This window comes from Notechis scutatus, chromosome 12 (genome assembly GCF_049901735.1).
Source record: "Notechis scutatus isolate UNSWTSFEM ecotype Mainland chromosome 12, rNotScu1.2, whole genome shotgun sequence".
Lineage (NCBI taxonomy): Eukaryota > Metazoa > Chordata > Lepidosauria > Squamata > Elapidae > Notechis > Notechis scutatus.
In genome coordinates, this window is record NC_142020.1 from 16,529,496 (window position 1) to 16,549,950 (window position 20,455).

At 52.3% G+C, this 20,455-nt stretch overlaps 1 protein-coding gene across 1 annotated transcript in view; it reads right to left on the reverse strand.

Moving 5' to 3' along the window:
• Nucleotides 1–19,346, reverse strand: part of LOC113422377 (voltage-dependent T-type calcium channel subunit alpha-1H) — a 125,534-nt gene extending 106,188 nt beyond the window's left edge. The window contains 2 exon segments of the mRNA XM_087942303.1: nt 16,339–16,658; nt 18,742–19,346. Coding sequence (XP_087798429.1) covers nt 16,339–16,640 — 302 coding nt within the window. The 5' untranslated portion in view covers nt 16,641–16,658; nt 18,742–19,346.
• Between the last annotated feature and the right edge of the window lie 1,109 nt (nt 19,347–20,455).

Consider the following 20,455-nt stretch of genomic DNA (forward strand, 5'->3'; position numbering starts at 1 on the left):
GAAACGGTGTTATTGGACTCCTCCGTGTTTGCAACAGAGGAGTTGGCAAGGAGGGGAGGATCCTTGGGACCTGTGGCCCCAGCCCCCAAGGTCTAGGTCCAGAAGCAAGAAGGAGAGAACCCCAAGGATAAATTTGCGGCCTGTTCACCAAGTCCTTCTCCCTCCGATCCAGCTCAACTTTCCAGATTCAACAACCCCGGTCAATTCAGAAAATCAATTTGAGGGTTAAATTGGATTGTCCGATCCAATCAGCTTGAGTTGGACTTCTGAGCCAGTTTGGAAAAGGCTGCTGTTGTGTATGGACAGGATCTTGGATTCGTCCAATTTGATTGGACAGTTCTAATTCAGTTTTAAAAGTATCTTGCATATGAAGATCTGATTAATTATCTTTGCTTTGATCCAGCGAGTTAAATAGACACAGCAACTGTTCCCACAACAGTACAGGAAAGTTTCAAGTTGGTGGAGCTCCTTGAACCTAACTGTCTCACTCTTTGTGTTCCTGGAAAAGTTGGACTCCATATCCCATTGTCTCTATTCAGACCTATCCCTGCTTCTTGTTCCACATTATGCAAAGGTCTAGATCTCTGGAGAGGCCTCTGATGATAGGAATGGTGGATGGGAAGGAAAGAAGACCACTAGCCAGACGGAGGGCCAATGGGGGCAGCATTGAAAGGCTGGAAAGACCAGGTTGTATACAGAACATCCCGAAGAAAATCTATCTGCATGGTCACTAGGAGTCAAGGACTTGGCATGTAATCCTCATCATATCCGGGAAAGCCAAATCTAGCTCTCAACATGGATGGACATGGATGGAGGGAGAGATGGGTGGTAGGATGGATGGATATATATTAATTTTTGTTAAGAATTTTGATTGTAAAATCTCATGCAAAGAAAGAATGAAAGAAATGAAAGAAAAAATAATAGAAAGCAGGAGTAAAAAGTGCAAGGAAAAGAGAAAGAAAGAGAAAACTGGGTATATAATAAAGAGAAAAGAAATGTATGAAGAAATTTTCATCATAAAACTGTTCAAAATGAAACTAGCTATTTTTCAATCTATACAATTTTAAGTTCCCTCCAAGGGCCCTGGGCAGTTATGGGGAGTCATCACTCCCAACCCCCAGAAGGAAGCAAGGAGGACGATGGCTCGGCTGGCCGAGGATTTGGGTAACGGAACTCCAAAATTTCTGGAGGCAATCAAGACAAGGAAGATGGCCCCAAGGTGACCATTGCAACGGCAGGCTGCACTTTCTGTCTACAACTGTGCAAAATTGCTCTGGGCCCACAACCTCTCCAAGCAGGAGGAGGGATTACTCTGGAAGCCCTAAGTCCAGACCTGCCCCTCTCAGCCTACACCCTTCTGGTCACTCCATTTATTTTAAATCAGAGTCAGTCTCTCTCACACACACACACCCCTTCACCCTACGAGCTCTGATTGAGACATTCTAGCAGAAACTCCCAGCCCCCCTGGAGACAAAAGCTCAGCCAGGAAGGAATTCGGAATAGATGTTCTTCCGTTGTTCAGCTGACCTTTAACACAATCAGGTCCCTCTGGATCAATAGGGCTCCAAACAGAGACAAACAGGCAAGAAATGAACCCATCAGTGTCACTGCTTTGGAAAAACCAGAAGACCACTGATTATGACTGCTGGGAAAAAAAGTTTTAGCCTTGCATTTTTTTAAAAAAAATAATGGAGAAATAACAACCAGCAACAGCAACAGACACCTTGATTTCCTTTGATTAAAATCCTGCAGAGCACTAAGAAATCCAAACAATGGATGATTAACATGCAAAATGATACAGCTCCAATTTATATGACCCCAAGGACTGTGAGTGACAAATGTCAATTATGCTGGTTGCAGGGAGCATTTGCATGCATTGATTGGGTTTCCAGCTTGGGAGGGAGCTCCTTCTGCAGAAGGATTCCCTCCTCTGGAAAGGAGGAAAGAGAGAAGAGAAAGAGAAGACAAAGGCCCCAAGCAGGCTGAGGAGAAGCCAGAGAGGTGGGGCGCCTGTCTTGCCCAAGGTCAACTTTTCCTTCTTTCCCAGCACCATCAGATAAATTATGGGGGTCAAGAGAGGCCAAGAAACCAAACCCTGCAGATCAAAGGGCTGAACCTGATTGGATGAAACCATGTACAACATGAAAAGGAAAGTGGTGCATGAATAATGAATGAGAGCAAAATGAAAGGCATGCCCGTTGGTCAAGAAGCTTGCCAATCAACCCAGTCCGGATTGCTCAATGTTTAGCCTCCAGTCCGATCCATTGATATTGGGAAATCCGCATGTAGGGCACCCAGTCTCTCCTCCCATGCTGCACAACATGAGATCTGGAGATGTGTTCCCAAGGATATGACATGGGAATCCATTCAGCACAAGAGCCTCACCGGTGGGATCCCCTTTCCAAAGCATACGCCCTTCCAATGACCACATGGCCTAACCTATAAGGTTGCATGATGGGTGCTGCACCTTGGAGACCATGCGGTTATTTAAACATTTTTTCTACTTTGGAGTACTAAGTAGATGTGAATTCTAGAAAAACATGGCTCCTACACAATATGATCTTCATCACTGTTGACCAAGCATCCCCCATTGCTTGGGACCAGGGTTTCAGAACAACCATCTATTATTCCCACAAAAGAAGAAGCCCTTGAGGCCAACAGGTCCACCTCCAGGAGAGGACTCCCTCCTAAAGTATCCTAAATCCTGCCTATCCATACATATACATACACACAGAGAGAGATTTCCAATCAACTATGATTTCCATCGACAGGTTTGGAGAAGGCTAATTTAGATCATCAGATTCACCAGGAAGCGGAATTACTTGACGATCCCACTGGGTTATGACAGCCTCATTTTTTGGCCATGAAAAAAACAACCCAAAACTTTGCTCCTCTCAAATGAGACCAAAATGCCTGCTCAGGAATTCCTCTCTCCTTGCTCCGGCTGTCCATTTCTCCACCAGACTGTGGCTCCCTGTAGAATGTAACTACAGAAAGAGGCTCCCCTGGAAGACCTTGGCGGTTCAGAAAAGGGGAAGCAGAGGCATACCTGGCTGGGCTTCAAAGGATGTGACTGGGAAACCCCTGAGCTGGAAGCAGACCAGGAAGTTGGAGGCCACTTCCCTATGGCGACCAAGAAGGTGGCAGAGTTGTGTTCTCAAAAATCACCTGTCAAGCCTCCGAGAAATCAGGACATTCAGGCAGTTCACGCGAGCATAAAGATTGATTGCAAGCTTAAGCTCTCTATAAGAATCTGGCCAACTAACAGTCAAGGGAAATGTGCGGGAGATAAGAGGGGCATTCAAGGTGGGCTGGACTCAGACTTATTGTTTGACCCTTCCTCGCCTCAGGTTGGCCATCTCCTCCATCCCCAAAAGTCAAACGTGTTGGGGAGGGGGCTTTATGTAGTGGCAGGGAAAGTATGCCAGATTGCTTCATTTGGAGAGGTTCAAATTCCCAGCCCTTGCTTGGTCTCTCAGGGGCTCAGCTGGCTGGCCTCCTCTCCAGGGGGTGCGACCACAAGCGCTGAGGCTCACGGGCCAAACCCAGCTGGGCAAAGGGTGCCCTGTCTGGCAGCAGAAGCTGGCTTGCCATCTGGCATCACGCTTGGTCCACACCTGGGTTGAGTGCCTGGGGTTTCCATGGCAACCTTTTTCCTAGGAAACCTGTTGGCAGAGAGTTACAGGCTTTTAAGAGCTCAATCAAGGTAACAAGGAAACCCCATGGATTCATTAGCAACAGGTTCCCATAGTAACCGGGGGGAACTCATTTTAATAATTTAATTCTTCTCTCCCACTCCCCAAGTGTGCATTTTGTCCAAGTATGCATTTTATTCCTTGCAGGGGAGGGAGTGTCCAACATCTTCCAAGAGGATCTGTTTGGGGGAGGAGGGAACGTTGCAGTCTCATTTTTAGGCAAACCAGCTTCTGAAATGAGGGACGCCAAAACTTTGAAATGTCAGCTCACCTTTTCTGCGAATGGAAGACTTTGCAATTGCAACAAGGGGGAAGCGACCTATCACAGAACAACACAACTTGAAGAGATATGGACACTCCCTTTTTAACCTGTTCCAGATGTATAGGTAAATATACAGCACAGGGCTGGCTGGGGAATTGTGGGAGCTGAAGTCCATCGCTTTTAAAGTTGCTGAGATTGAGAAATGATAGATAGATAGAAAGTCTATAGATAGACAGAGAAGTGTCTCTCAGTCTTGCCAACTTTAAGATGGGTGGACTCCAACTCCCAGAATTCCCCAGACAGGATGTGTCAATTGTTGTATGTGGGCTTACAGCAATAGCACTTAGTCTTATATACCGCTTCCAAGTGCTTGACAGCCCCCTCTAAGTGGTTTACAGAGTCAGCACATTGCCCACCCCAACAATCTAAGTCCTCATTTTACTGACCTCGGAAGGATGGAAGGCTGAGTCAACTTTGAGCCACCCAGGATCGAACTGGCAATGGGCAAAATTAGCCTGCGATACTTCATTCTAACCACTACACTACCACGGCTCCTATATGATCTAATTGCAGTGAGGAGGTGGCAAATTGCAACGGATTTGCAAATTAAATAGGTCCTATTTTTCACCTTTTAAGATGATCTAGCCAACGCGAATACTACTGTATTGCTCTTTTACTGTGCTGGCCACATGGTCCAAAACCAAGCAGAAAGCTTGTGTAAAGTTTGGCTAGCCCAGGAAAGTTGGTTTCCAAGTATTTCTTAAGGTAAAAATATTCATGAGGCAGAAGGGGTTTCAAGAGATAAATGTGTTAAGGGGATTCTTTTTCCTGTTTTTCTGTCCCAGGAAGGGAGAAACTTGAACTTTCTAACATGCAAAAAGCAAAGTGAAGAAAACTACCCAATCGCAAAGATGAAGCATTGGTTCCATTTTACACTAGAGTCATTTGGTCTCCTGCAGAGATGTTACTGTTTTAAGGGGCTGGTTAGGAGAGAAAAATAGCCAAGACATGAAACAGAAACAGCACCTGGAGACCCACAATGGGCTAGAAAAAAAGCACCTCTGCCTGGAATGAGAGAACCTTTGGCTTCCTCCTGAAGGGACTTCCGCCACCTATACTCCCACATCTAAACTCCCTTATTGGTTTTCCCATGAAAAGTTCTCCAGATCTTCTTTCATTTCACTTCTCAGCCTTTCTCCACATAGGTAGGACACCATGAGAGCCCCAGATATCTACCAACTGCACTGCTCATCACCCCATGCAGTCCTTCCAGCCCCCTCCTCAATCCTCACTGTAGACCTTCCCAACTTCGGTAGCAACTTCCGCTGTCATCAGTCAACCAGATCCAAGCTATCTTAACAGCACCAGGTGGAGAAATAAGGGCTAGAGAGAAGAGAGGCATTTTGCAAACCATGCAGCACCCTTGCAACCGTTATATATGCAGCAGCTGAACCTGTGAACACCCACTCAACCTCTTTTAGCCAGGCATTGTTTCAGCAACCCAATCTTTGTTTGGGGAAAAAGAAAACTTGCATTCATGAAAATCTTCTCCCATGCTCTCTCTTGACTCCACTAATCAAAATGACTTTGCACATCTAAGTTAACAAGCACATATGTCTCTCTTGGGCAAGCTGACACTTTGCATTCCACAATCCAGGGCATCCAGGCACAATTAGAAAATGTAGAACAACTCACTCTACCCTCCCTCGCGATGAAGCATACAAAATTGCCAATTTCATGGTTGAAGCTTCTCTTCGCTCTATCTGGCTTGTAAGTGGCGTGTCTCTCCCCAGCCTGCCGCCAGCAAGGATCCTGTCGACAACACCGTTAGCCGTGCCTTGTGGCTAAAATGTTGACCAAAGTTGAACAGGTAAACAAGAGGGAGATGCTAACCAAGGGTCACCTAGAACTAAGATAAAAAACTTATTTACTGTTGATACACCTTTCTTTCTTGGACTTCATGGAGTTTGGAACCTGATATCCCAAAGGGAAAAAGCTGATAGGAGAAATTTAGGATGAGAACAAGATCCTGCAAGAATTGTGTGTCTCTCTGTGTATGTGTTTAGTGGAAATGCCCTCCAGAACCTCCCAAAACCTCTCAAGAATCTTCCCCTGTATGAATTGGGAAGTAAAGAGAGTGAATAACCTGGATTTAGCATTCTCTTTCCACCAAGGAAGCTTCTTCCTCCAGTCCAGCTCTTTCAGAGTTCTGTCTTTTTGTTCTGCCATTATCTTCTCTGCTCCCGGCAGTGCCCCATCCTTATCACAAAATTGTTTTTCAGATGCCAAACCGACGCTGGCACGGAGGAAGAAGGTTTAAGAAGACTAAACAACACCTCATGGTACCGAGGCCTCTTCAGAGGTTGAGACAAAAGGATTTAATTGGTGGGAGAAACTTCTCCTGCTGATAAAAACAAGGACATTTATTGGACTCATTCTTAAACTGAGATGTACACTGTTGAACAGTTATGATACACACTTCGTTTAGTCCACAAGCTTGGAAGACTTTCAGAGAGTGTCTCCAGATCTCCTGGTGTTTTGATAAGAGACAGTTAAATGAATTCCAGCATAAACAGAGGCCACATTTTGTGTGCACAACAGTTCTAACTGGTGCATTAAATGTAGCCTCCTCCGCCTATCCATCCCACCGTGCTCAGCGTCCGCCAACAGGCCTTGCCAGTGGGCCTTTCCTCTCCTTGCCTTGTCCATGAAGGTTTCAGCTGAGCTCAGCTGAGGGTAATTTATGGCTCCCGGCATTGTAAATGATGTGAGGCTTCTGCTTGGTCAAGATCTGAGCTCCATCAGACTCAAGCCAGACTAAGCAACGGTGGGATTCCCCTCGCCTTAAGGGTTGGGGGATCTGCAGCCGAGAACATCTCCGCTATCGACCAGACGCTTAAAGGCTCCTTTCTGGAGATTTACTGAACATCCAGAGGCAGACACAACACTGTACAGTGTACATCCACTGGGACGGAAGAAAAGTCATTGACCATGCCACCACATGCCACCCCTGCGAATCCATCCAGTCCTGGTATCCAGCCAATGGATCGACCCACAAATATGTCGACTTGAGCCATCCTACAAACCCATGAGGAGCCGTATCAGTCGAGCAACCAACCAACAATGGCACCAACCACCTCTTTGCTTGGTGACCTTCACACAGCCTGACTAGCTGGCCACATGGCCCACTGGCCACATGAGGCCAATAAAGAGGTGAAGAACTGAAACAAGGCGCTTCAGCCAAAGTCCTGATGGGGACAAAACTTTCAGAAGCGAAACCACAAGCTTGGAGAACAAATCCACCCCACCACTGTCCACCCCCTGAGCTACAAACATTTTCTATCATTTTTAACTGCAGAAATTCACTTAATGACCTTGTACTTGTATACATGTAGTCCTTGACATACGACCACCATAGAGCCAAAACACTTCTGTTGCTAAGGGAGATGTTCATTTAAGTGAGTTTTGCCCCGTTTTATGTCTTTTCTTGCCACTGTTGTTAAGTGAATCCCTGCAGTTGTTAAGTGAGGCCCATGGCTGTTCAATGAATGGCTTCCCCATTGCCTTTGCTTGTCAGGCGATCGCAAAGGGGTGGTGGTTACATGACCCGGGTTGATGCAACCATCATTAATACGAGTCGGAGGCCAAGCGGCTGAGTTTTGATGCCGTGGCCCTGGGAGATGCTGCCCCTCTGTCCCATGCTCCCCAGCAGCTCTGCCCGCCCATAACAGGACAAGAGCACAAGACCATGGTTAACTTTGCGCCTGTGTTTTCCTTTAAAGTGGAGAAGAAAGGGCCTCTCTGGAGTCAGAGAGAACTCAGTTTGAAGTCCTCAAAGACTCTTAATCTGGTGCCTTGGAAACGTGGTTCTATTTCCAAAGAGAAATGGTGGTTCAGACACCTCGGATGCACCTCTTTTTATGGCAGCCTCATAAAATGTTTTAGGAGATTCTCTTCTGTTGTCCAGTGCCTCAAACAGGCATCCAGAACAGGAGCTCTTTTGCAAACACATCCCCAGACAATGCTTGGAGAAGAGGAAACCTGGTGGAAGGACAAGCTAGCGATCCTCCCAAGCCTCAGCTGGTCTTTTGTCCAGGGCAACTCACCGTGGGACACTAATATCAAAGAAATAATGGAATGGAATCATTACAGGAAGGATGCCAGTGGAGGGACAGAATGAAATGTGAACAAACAAAAGTAAAATAACGTTTCAAGTATCTTAAATAATTAATTTGAATTGTTGAATTGTCCTGCAGCAAGTTTTCCCATTCTGTTGAAGTTTGGGGGAATGAGTCTTTTTCCCCCAAGCCAAAAGGACATCTTAGTTTCCTTACACCTTCGTTTCATTATTTTAGGATTGATCCAATCATCGTCACCTTTGCTTAGTGCTGGGATAGACTCTTATCTGAAGCCTGCCAAGCTGTTTTCCCTTCAGTCCTGGGCTAGAGAGAGCGACCACATGATTTACCAAAGGCAGCTGCCTGCATTCCTAGGCCTGAGCTGATGGAAAGCAGCCTGCTGGGCAATAAAATCATCCTGGAGGCCAGGATCCAGTTTGGCTGCAGCCCAACTTGTCCCCACTGGAGTTCCCATCATCCCCTGCCAACATGAAAACATGTTTGGTCTTCTAACACATGGAAGAGAGAGTTTAGTTGAAGGAGGATCCAGTCTTCGTCTGGGCCATTCGCTCTCTAAACAGACTAGTTTGTAGGGTTGATGGAAGGTAAAACCCGGCTGGCCTTGGCTCCCTTCTCTCCCTGTTCCTCCACAAAGAGCTCAATCTCACACGCACCCCTCCCACCCATAAAACTCATCCCAATCTCAACAAGCCATCCAGCTTCAAAACTTTCCCGAGTATCTCAGCAAACGCCCCTCTGATTCCACCCGCAGGGCCTTTATAAATAGTCAGATGCAGCGGAAGCGGTTGAAGAAGCAGCTCAGTTCACATCGTCTTTCAACCCTCCTGCCTCCCCTAGTCCTTCTCTTCACTAGACGAGGCATGCCCAGTTCCTGCAACCGTCCCTCGTATGTTTTAGCCTCCCAGAGTTTAGCAGGCCTAAAGTTGTGCATTGGACACGAGGCCTTCCAGGAAGGCTCCAGGTTGCCTTCCACTCTCTGGTCCAGTGAGGACCAGAGATGGTCCTGGAAGGGTTCTTCACCCTACCATCCAAATCCGTGAACTGAGAAATGGGACGGATGATGGCTCCAGGAGAAGAGAAACCACCAGCAGCACCATCCCCCCCAAAAAAGCTTCCTTGGGACGCCTTCTCGTGGATTGAGGCCTAGTGGGGGAAGTGAGGAGGACCACTGAGGGCTAAAGAAAGGAACAAGGAACAAGGAAGCGCACGCCGGGCTGCCTTTTGAAGCTCCTGGCTGATAATCTGCAAGAACGCAGCCCTTCTCTTTGGAAAGCGGGCGCTCCTTGAAGGACAGCTGGCAAGCAATCAGGAGAATGTCTCGTGGCGGCAGCAGTTTGGGATCGTTTGAAGACTGGGAATACCTGGGATATCTGCAGGGCACCTGGAACAGCGTGTCCTTGGCTTAAGAAAACCTCCACTTCCAGGAGACGACAGACCTTGTCGGCGTGAAAACTGCTCAGGATCTCGAAACCAGGATCTGGTGAGATCTTGCCAAGGCTGCAAGGGCTTCTTCTCTCCCCAAAGTGTTCATGCTGGCCCTGACCTGGCCGTGGACAGGTGGCATGGACAACTGGCCAGCCCAGCGGGGCCCAAAGGCTTTTTTTAGCAAGCTATAAGCATGCGGCCACCCCCTTCACCTCTTGGCCCCTCTACACCACCCCTGAGGCACCTGCTGAGAAGATCCACCCGCAGGACAGATGGGGCTCCTTCTTGGCTTGCAAATGCTGGGGGCGTCAGGCGTCTGGCCTGCCTGTCCTCCAGGCTGATCAACCTTTGGGGGTGGGGGTGAGGCGGGGTGGAGGAGCCTCTCTTTAACCCAAGAGTCTTCCAACTGGACAAGTTTAAGACTTGTGGACTTCAACTCCCAGAATCCCTGAGCTAACATGACTGGAGGAGGAATTCTGGGAATTGAAGTCCACAAGTCTTAAAGCTGTCAAATTTGGAGATCCTTGCTTTCACCCAATCTCTATCCTTCCAGTAAAGGGACCACAGGCACCTCAGCTGGTGACCATGAAGGTCTTCTGAAAAGGCCACCTGCAGAACCCGAGGAGCCAGGAATCCCAGCCCTTGGGGGGCTTCCAGACTCCATGTCAGCCTCTGGGGTGGTGGGAGACCCTGGAGTCCAATCAGCCCTCCAGGTCTTGAAGTGGTTTGCCTCAGGACTTTCTGGGGAGAACGAGCAGAAGATCACGGCTGCATTCCTAGGCCTTTGCTCAGCTGCTGTGATCCACGAGGGTAGCCAGCAACATCCCAGGGAGTCTCCAGCCATTTTCCCTGGAGCTGCTTCAGGTCTGCACTCAACCACCAGTTGAAGGAGCCAACGGTGGCTTCGCTTCCCACCATTGGCAGCCTTGGCCAAGAAGGCCGTTGTCAACCATCAAGTATTGACCCAGCCGAGGCAGTCCAGCCTGAGAGCCTCTATCTTAGAAGCATTGTGGTGCCTCATAACGGAAACCACTGAAAACAGGTCCTTCCCCTCCTCTTCCCTTTCACAAAAAGCCCCCTCAAAGCCCCCCAGCATCCAAGAGAGGCCTTCCCTTGTTGCGATGCTTCTCGCTCATCATTCTCTTCCTCCTCTGGACAATGTTCAGAAAATGCTACCCAGGACGGCTTTTAAAGCTCATGGTTTATTTATTTGCTGTTTCATACCCTGACCTGCATTTCCTTCCCGGTTGTGGGCCAGCCACTCAGCGGATGCTTCTTCCCCTTTGATCCTCCTGCCCCACTCGCTCTGGGTGGGCGGAGGGAGGGTGCAGGGAGAGGTCTGTGTTCATCCATGTGGCACCAGCAGCTCTGGGCAAGCAAACATGAACCGGATTCTCACATCTTGCGCTGCTCACAACAAGGCAGCTGCCCCTCCAGTGCCCAGTGGGTGCCTTGGCTTTGGTGAGGAATGCAGGCTCTGACTTGGGGGGAGAAACCCCCTGATGAAAGCAGGCCTGCCAAGCGCTTTGGGCATTGCCATAACCTGTTCGCTCTTCACTTAAGCGCAGGTGAAATGCCACTCAGACCCAAAGCTCTGATTCAGGCGTCTCTTAAAATAAATTAAAAGAGCATCCTTTCCTCAGACTAAGGAGATTAAGAGTAAATCCCATGTCCTCCACAAGGGTTACTTGTGAATAGGCAGGTCCAGGGTTGCACCCGGAAGAGAAAATGAAGGCCAGCCCAGGGAATCAGACGTTCAACATCCAGGGAGTTTGGCCTGCCTGGAGCCATCTGTTTGGCCATATCCCTGGACAGTCCTAATTATGTCAAAAAGCTGAGAATGCACAGAAAACCTGTAGCGATTCATGTCCCCGAACATATAGGTGTATATATCTTCCCCCTGTCCCAGATCATAAATATTTAAAGTTGGTGATTCATGAAGGAAGTAGGGAGACAAGAATTTCTGCCTGACAAATATATCACAAATTAATTGCCAGCTAAAGGAGAAAATTCTTTTGCTTGGGGGGGGAAAAAAGGGAGAAGGGGCGATGTGGCCGGCTGGAGAGGCTGCTGGGCTGAGGAGTGCAATTTGGGTTGAGCTGAGAGGGGCCCTTGAACCAAATTCATCCCAAGACTTGATTCAACACAAGTCAACGTTCCTGGCCAAAAGCTGATTGAGTTCAAACCAGCTCACAACTGCCTCGATTCAGTGATTCAGATGGGAAATTCTCTGCCAAGGAGAGACTTGGTTCTTTTGGAATCAGCATCTGTTTCGGTTCTCTTGCAGTGATGTTAGTCTAGCAGCTACTCTGGCCTTGAGTTAGCCCTCAGACTGACAGGCCCTTTACGGCCTCTCTGGAGCTGGTCTCCAGGTGGTGGGGTGGTGGTCTCAATGGATGGGGAGCAGGAGGAGATCCTGGCGCAGTCTGGGGCTTCTACTGACCCTCCAGAAGTTTTAGGCAAGGAAGGAGTGCACAGACCAAGCCACAAGTTGTCCTTATTATGCTTTGTTGAACAAGCCACAACATTCTGTTGCACATACAGCTGTCCTAACCAGCCACTTACACACCACGATGGCTGAGTTCCCCAATGGCACCAACCCAAGCACCCCTTGCATTGTGGCCTTGTGTCGGCCGGCTGCTCCTCAGCACTGAGAGACCCCTGAGGCAAAGTGGGGCAGGACGTCGGTGATCAAAACGGAGTCATGCTGAAGACCGAGTCCTCGTGGCTACTCCTCTCTACTCTTTACTCATCTTTGCCTGCTTAGAGCGGGGCTCTCCAAACTTGGCAACTTTAAGACTGATGGGCTTCAACCCCCAGAATTCCCCAGCCAGCCAGCACAGGATTCTGGGGATTGAAGTCCACCAGTTTTCAAGTTGCCCTGGTTTAGAGTACTGCACAGCCCCCTCCAGACAAGGAGCCATCACTCCCTGCCTCACCCCATAGCCTACAGAAAGGAGTACCCTAAGCATGTTCAAAGTGCCTTCGGGAGGATAAGCCACCTGTTCACGTACCCCTCCCGAAATCTTCCACTCAACCTCTCTATCCTGGCTACCAGCTCTGCCTGGAGGTGGCCTTTACCAATCTTACAAAAGGTGTTTTCCAAATATGCCGCCATGGATCAAGTTTGCGCAACCCTTGAGCTGCGACAGCCCCACATTACAAGCCCAATGCTCAGGCCTGCCCTGTGTAACCCTTTCCCTCTCTACCCTGCCTGCCTGCTGGCTCCTACAACCCATGGGAGAGGCGGTGTGGCATTTGGGGCAAGGAGAAATGGCTGCCCACTGACACACTGGATGCAGGAAGGGTTTGCCAAGCACCTGGCCAGGGCCAAGAGATTTAATGCACCGTAGGCATGTACCCTCTTTGGATACATCTGGCATTCGGTCCATCCCCCCCCCTTCCCCCTTTCCTCCCCGTTGTTAAGGCGAACAGACTTCTGGCACAAAACAGCCCATTACTACCAATTAGACTTTCTGAATCAGGAGTAGGCAATACTCTAAGGCACAGACAGGAGACGGTTTTTGCAAATCTGCCACGTCCTCCTTGTAGGCAGGCATGCGGTGCCCTCCCCACCCCAGCCCCACCCCTCCCGACTCCTGGAGACAGGTGCTCTGGGATGCTTTGCTGGCTCTGGTTTCAGACCTCCCCCCAGCTTGTCTCATCATCCATCTTCCTGTCATGCTGCCTTTTTAAAGAGCCCCAGAAATGCTTTGGTGGCATTCCTACGGAGGGTCCCTCCTCCTCCTCCTCCCCCACCCACCCCCCGCCCTCAGCCCTGAGCCAGCAGTTCTGCTCCAGAGCTGGGGCTGTGTCTGGAGTGATGCAGGTTGGATGCGGCCATTAGGGAAGAGGAGGAGGAGGAGGAGAATTGGGAGGGGGGGGGGTCAACTGAGTCAACCACAGCTCTATTTTGCCCCAGTTAGCCCCCCAGGAGGTCTCTCTGATTTCTGGGCTCTCCATGGGTCCAGTCCCATGGGCCATGTTGTCTGACTGCAGCCCCTGCAAAGCCCAGCCAGAAAGCAGCTGTTGTGGGAACCCGGATCGGGAATTTGGGCCGTTGAGCAGGAGGTCTGCTTTCAAAGGCTGGCTGCACCCTAAACGTGGCTTGGCAGCCGGCTTGCAGCTCTCAGGCCGGTGCCCAAGGGCAGGCAGTGGGGCGTGACGGTGGCTCCCTTGAAGAGCAAAAGCAACTGGTGGGTGCCTCAGTCGGGATGGGGGTCAAAGGCAGCCACACCAGGCCAATCCCTGGGCATCCCTGTGTGAGGGAAGGCAATCCACCTGGATCTGTTCAGATGGACAGCTTGCCTCAAAGCAGGAGAGGAAGGAGAAAATGTCTCCCCAGGTCCTGCAAAAAACCCTTTCTCCAACTTGGCTACTTTAAGATGGGTGGACTTCAACTCCCAGGATTCCTCAGCCAGCAAAGCTGACTCTCTGCTTGGAACCTGGAGCCCCCCCCCCCCATTTCCCAGCCCCCCCCCCTGAGGTGCAAAATCCTAAGGCGTGAGAAAGTTGCCGTGACCGTCGCGTGCCCAACGGGGTCTGCCGGGCGTCAACCCACAAGTTGGTGCAGTTGAAGCTCCATAAACCCTCGTGGGCCTCCAGCTGGCCCTCTGGACCTTGCCTGAAATCTTGGCCCTGCTGCCCCCCTGGAAGCAAGAGAGAGAGGGACCGTCCCTCTGAGGCTGGCCCTTTCCGGGGGGGGGCCTCCAGCTCAGGCTCCCCGTTCCCCCTGCAAACGTCCAGCCAAGCACGGGCGCAAGAGAGTCCATGAAGGCGGGTGCCAAAAAATGACTTTCAGGAATGTGGGTTGCTAACTCTCCTCCGCAGCGGCAAGGAAGCGCCGCTTAACTAAGGCAAGATCAATAAGTATGAATAAATGATAGGCAGCAGGAACCTGGCAGGACATAAGCCCAAGGCTTCGGCAGGTAGCAAGCAGGCGCTGGGCGTTCCCGGAGGCCAGGAGGCCTCGGGGTCAAGTGGGTCTCCTGGCTCATCTCTCAGGCCTGGAAAGCCAGCCGGGGGAGGGGGAGGGAGGGAGGGAGGGAGGGCGCCTGACAAGAAGCCGAGGGCTCAACCAGGTTCAAGCAACACAGGATTCAACCAGTGAGGCTGGAGAGGCCTTGTTAGCCCGTCCTGCACTTGGCTTGGCTGACTTGGACGTAGCCGACACAGCCCTCCACTCACGAGCACGACTGAGCCCAAAAGGTCTGTCCCTAGGTGAAGTTTTTCCCCATTTTGCCACCTTTCTTGCCACCGTTGTAAAGTAAATGGTTGCAGCTGTTAAGTTGGTAGCCGGATCGTTAAGTGAATCTGGCTTCCCCATAGACCTTGCTGGTCAGAAGGTCGAGATCACCGGACACTGCGACCGTCATAAATATGAAGCAGTCAAATTTTGGCCACGTGATCATGGAGACGGTCGTAAGCGTGAAAAACAGTCCTAAGTGCCTTTTCTCAGTGCTGTTGTAACTTTGAACGGTCGCTAAATGAACTCTCGTGAGTCGAGGTCTGCCTGTAGTGTGGGCTCAGCCGTGCGGCGGGCAGAGCAGAGATCATGGCTTTACACGTTTCCCATTAGGGTTTATTTAGCACGTCCTCCCTAACAAGCCATGATCAAGCGAGCGAGAGGGACCGACCCTGAGTGGCCCCCTTCTCACTCCCCCTCCTTTGATCTCGGATTCAGACAGGCTGCTAATGGAGGCCTCTCTCTGTTTCGCTTCCATGAGAGATCTTTTCGGGAAGCCCCCCAGCTGCCCTCCCCCACCAGCACTGAGAAAGCGGCTGGGGATCCGTGACGCTGTTTCCTCACAAAGCTACTACAACTCCCAGCATCCCCCAGGAAATGCCAACCAGCGTATTCCTGAAATCGAGACGGCAGCCTTGGGCTGGATCCTTAGAAAAGTCTTGATTCTGGTCACTGAATCAGACATCATTGTTCATTCCCTATACAAGCCACAATGGCTGGTTACACACATTACACTAATCACACACCACACAAACCATTGTATGGCTTGGCATTAAGTTCGATCTGGGAGCCATCCAGTTGATCCAAAAAAAAACTAGAAACCTTAAACGGGAAAGGATTCCTTGCCGAGAGCGTGGGAATCTCTACCTAAGTGTGTGCGTGTCTGTGCGTCACGTGATTCCTTGTAGGTCGTGCCTTTCTACTTTCCACCCAGGGACTGGATTACAAATGTGCAGCCACAGCATTGGAAACGAAGGACCACATCACCCCCAAAGAGAAACCGTCATCCAACACTCTAGAGATACAACGTGCTCTTTCCCACGTTGACTGTGAAGTATTTAGGTTGTATAATTATCACCGAAAGTAGGTAAATTCTCACCGCTTGTGTTCCTCCGTTTTCCAGGTCAATGCTACAAAGGCCTTCCTTGCAACTAGACAACCAGAGAAAAGTCACCGTGCACACAACCGCTTGCCAGCCGGGTAAACCATGAAATGACACTGAAGAAGACAAGACTCAACTTTCGGTCCAGGTTCTCTGACTCCAAGGTGGCCTCGCCCTGTGCCCTCTTCCCCCCCCCCCCCCTCTCTCCATGGACAACCACAGCAAAACAGCCACCTGGATCGGTTCCCACCCTCGCCCGTCCTTTTCATGGATTCATACAAACAGCCCAACTTAATCCTGGAGGGACCGCATGATCCAAACTCTCCCCAGGCCTAGTCCGGCTGAAGACCGACCCACATGCTTGACCTCTTTCAAGATGACCAACATCCAAACCAGAGGATGGCAAGGCAGGTTCCATCCAGCCCACAAACCACAGGGCCACTTTGACCAGCCAGAAGGAGAAAGGATATGGGTTACAGACCAGTTTGAGGCACCAGCTCCGTGGCCGTGTGGTCTGGCCGAAGAAGAAGAAGACGGTGGGGGCCAGGGCAGGGTAGGGGGCCTGGCTGTCTCCCTCGTGGGCCGGATCCTGGGTGGACGAACCTGCTGAGGCCAAACTGTCCTGGACGGACTTGCAAGCGCTGAAGGAATCTTCATCTTCCTCCTCCCCCGATGGGGGGGCCTGGCTGGGGGCTTGGCCAGACGCTATGGGGACCCGCACTTCATCCCTGGATGGTGGCTGGAAGGAAGCTCTCCTCTCGCCATCAGTCATGATAGCAGCTGCTGGCTCCTGAGGGGGAAGAGAGAGAGGGAGTCAGGGGGACCCCTGGAGGAAGGGATGAAGCCCCAACATCACGGTTGACCCCCAAATCCATTAACCAGGTTATGACTTTGCACAAGAGAGGATGCAAAGGAGGGAGGGAGGGAGGGAGGGAGGGAGGGAGGGGATGTTGCAAAGAAGTAAGAAAGGGAAGAAGGGAGGGAGGGACATAATCATTTCTGGCTTTCATTCGATTCTTTCCCTCCACTTTCCACCTGCCTGCAGTGTCTTCCTTAGCTTGATGCTTCATGTCACATCTCCCTTGGCAGCCAGGGAGACTTGCGGGGTCTTCGACCACTTGCTGCCCCCCACTGTAGTCAGACTGTTGTGAGGCGAAGGGAGTTGCGGTGTTTGAAAACTTTGCAGGTGAATTTATAACGGAAGGTGGGGGGGGGGGAATGTGCCTCTGCATGGAGGAAAGCCCCCAATTGCCTCTAAGGAGACCCCAGGCCAATCCTGAATGCAGAGGGAATTTCTCTTGAAGCCTCACTTAGGGGCCATAGCTGGGAAGACACACACACACACACACACACACACACACACACACACCCGTGCCTCTTATCCTGAGTGAAGGGACAAATTCCAAGGGATAAATGGGTGGGAATTGCCACTATAAAAGTCTCCCTTGAGTTGATGACGACAGCCAATTCTTTTTTCTTTCTTTCTTTCTTTTTTTGAGGGTTGAATCCTTCAATCTTTGTTTATTTGTCAAATGAGACTTGTTGGACTCTGGGCACTTTATGGGATTTATCATATAAAACGCAGAACAGAATCAATATTTAAAAATCCAATAATACCGTCTTTAATCTGATTCAGGGACTGACTATAAAGGACAATAGGATTGTCTTCTTACAAGAATGTTCTTTTGATTCAAGCCCCTAATCCTCTACCTCCCGTTCCCGTCTTTTGGAGGGGAGCCAAGCTGGACTTTGGGCTGCCTAAAGAAATTGATCCCAGATATTCCCAGAAAAGTGGGGTCAGCAGTGGGCTGGCCTCAACAGAAGGGAGAGGCAGTGAAGGGGGGCAAATGGAAAAGGGGGCTCAAGGAAGAGAAACGGAGGTTTGAGATGGATGGTTCCCCCTGAAAATGCCCCCCTCGCGCGACCCTCTCCTTTCTCCCGGCCTTAACCTCCGGTCGCCACTGCCTGCCCTCCGAGGAAGGGCTAAGGGGAGCCGGAAGAGCTTGGGGGCGGTCAGAACAAGTTTCTCAAAGGCGGGAAAGTGGGAAGGGGCGCAAGGGAGAAGACCCCTCCTCCCTTCTCCGTGGGGATGCTAGTGCAGCCACCCGCCTCGGGAAGCGGTTGGCGGTTTTCCCCGCTGGAGAGGAAGGTTGCTGGAGAGGGGGGGAGCCGCGCCAGGGGCAGAGGGCGAACCCGGACCTGCCCCCTCCCCAAATCCAGAGGACAACTCCGGTAGCGAGGGGGGGCGGCGAAAGGGGCGCGGGCGGTGGGCGGACGGGCGGCACAAAGGCCGAGGCGAGGCTGGGCAGAAGAGGAGGAGAAGCGAGCGAAAGAGCGAGCGAGGAGGTGGGCTGGGGAGCCGCGGGCGAAAGTAGCTCGGGCATCGGAGCGCCGCGCCAGGCATTGTTCTCCGTCCCCCGCGCCAGCCCCTTCCCTCCCCAGGCGGCGGGGGAAGAAGGGGCGCCCCTTCCCTGGCCTTGTCTGAAAAGTGAAGGAGGTTCGGGGGATGCCGGGGAGAAGCACCCTCGGGCCCGGGGAGCGGAGAAAGGAGGGGGAAGCGCCCGCGGGAGCCTCCGTTTCCCTAAGGGAGTGGGAGAGGAGGAGCGAGGAGTGGGAAGGGGCGCGGGAAGTCCCGAAGCGCAAAGCGGCTTCGTCCTGCCGGCCGCTGTCGCGCTTCGTTCGGGGAGGTGAGCTGCCGGTGCGAGGTTGCCCGGGAACGGCCACCGCCTCGGATCGGGGCGCGCTGCAGCCTTCGGCCACTTCCCTCGCCCTGGAAGCGTCGTGGGGAGCCTCGGGCGGGGCGCGGTGGGGCCAGGGAAGAAGGGCGGCTGCTTTCCCTCCGACCTGAGGTGGCAAGGCGGCGCCGGGCTTACCTTAGATCCGCGGAGCTCGGGCTTCCCACGCGCATAGCCGTGCCTTGGCGTTCACAGGAGAGCAAGCAGCAAAATCGACTTTCAAGGACTGCGAAGGAGAGCGCAGGATCGCTCCCTCCCGCGCCTCCCCCCTGGGCATAGGAGGTCTCCGGCTCTGCCAATCCCGCGAACCGTTCGGGGGGGAAGGGGTGGCCTGGGAGAGGCTCCGGCGCCCAGCCCCCTACCCTTCTCCCTCCCCCCCAAAAAAGAAAGCCTCAAATGGACCCCACCTCTCTTTCCTTCGGCCACCCCCGGACGGTCTCCCCAAAAGGAGGAAGCGCAAGAGAAGGATTATTTTTCAAAATTGGACCCGGACTCCCTCCTTGCACCACGAATCGGGGGGAGGGGTCGCCCAACCCTTCCACCAAATCCGTTGCAGGAAAAGGGGGTGGGGGCGTATGGATATATACGAGCCAGGGAAAGAGAGCGGAGCTGGAGAGAGCGTTTCGCTTTTGCGCACAGGGGAAACTTCAGACTTAACCGAGGGAGGGAAGGAAGAGAAAGGGGAGGAGAGAGCGAGAAAGGGGTGGGGAGCCTGGATTGCTGCTGCTGCCGCCGCCGCCTTTGCCGCCGCCGGAATCCTGGCCGCCACGAGAGAGAGAAGAAAAGGGCCCACCCAGCTGAGCAGCGGCAGGCTGGCAAGACGGACTGAGGCTGGTGCGCTCTGGAAAGCGCGCCATGCGTAAAAGTACCCCGGGCGCACCGCCTGGATGAACTCCGAGGTGGCGGGCGGCCAGGGCGCGCCGTCCCTGCCCCCTGCGTGGATTGGCGAGGCGAGGCGGCTGGGTGTGTATGTGCACGCGCGCGCGAACTCCGGGCTTCTAAAGGGGGTGAAATGCCGGGGGGGCCGCGGGTCTTTCAAAGGAATGGACTTCTGGCGTTCCTCTGCCTGACCTGGACAGCTGCAGACCTTCCTCCCGCCCCCGTCTTTTCCCTTTCTCCCTCCCTCTCATTCCTTTGTTCTCTTTCTCCCTCTCTTCCTCCCGTTCGCTCGCGAAGCGGCGCTGCCCAAGGAGGCGCGCGGTGAAGGTCGCTCTGCCGCCCGTTTGGAAGTTCCGCGCCGCGGCGGGGAAGAAAGCGGTCAACCCTTCCAAGCGCGGGGAAGGGAAGGGCCCCGCCGCACCTGGGGGGAGTTCTTGAAAGGCCGGGGAAGAGGCGAGGAAGAGGCGGCTGCCTTGCTCGGGGTGGCAGAGGGGCCCTTCCGCACACGCCCTCCCAGCTCCGCTCCCGTGGAAACCGCGCGGAGGGTGGCGAGAGAGAAAACGCGAGGCGCGGGAGGGGGCGCCAGATGCCGGAATGCCACCCCCGTTTCCAAGAGAAAGAGGGTCCTTCAGGAGTCTGGCGGAGCGGCGCGTTTCCCACCTTTCCAACTGCCCGCTTCCCGCTCACCCGGCGTTTCTGCGATGGCTTTCCTGCTGCCCCCAGACCGCAGACAAGGATTCAGGGGATCTCCTCAAGCAAACGAGTCACTTGGAGATGGGACCCCCCTCCCCCCGAACGACGCCTGGGCGGGAGCAGGGAGATTTTAAAACTTCTGGTCTTCCTTCTGTCCTTTTGGGCTGCTGGGGTCAGCCAGCAGGATCCCCCCCCTCCCCCGGAGAGCAGGTTTCAAGGGCTTTCCAGGGAAAGGGGAGCAAAACAGCTGGTCCACCTGGGGACCCCAACCCCAAAGGCC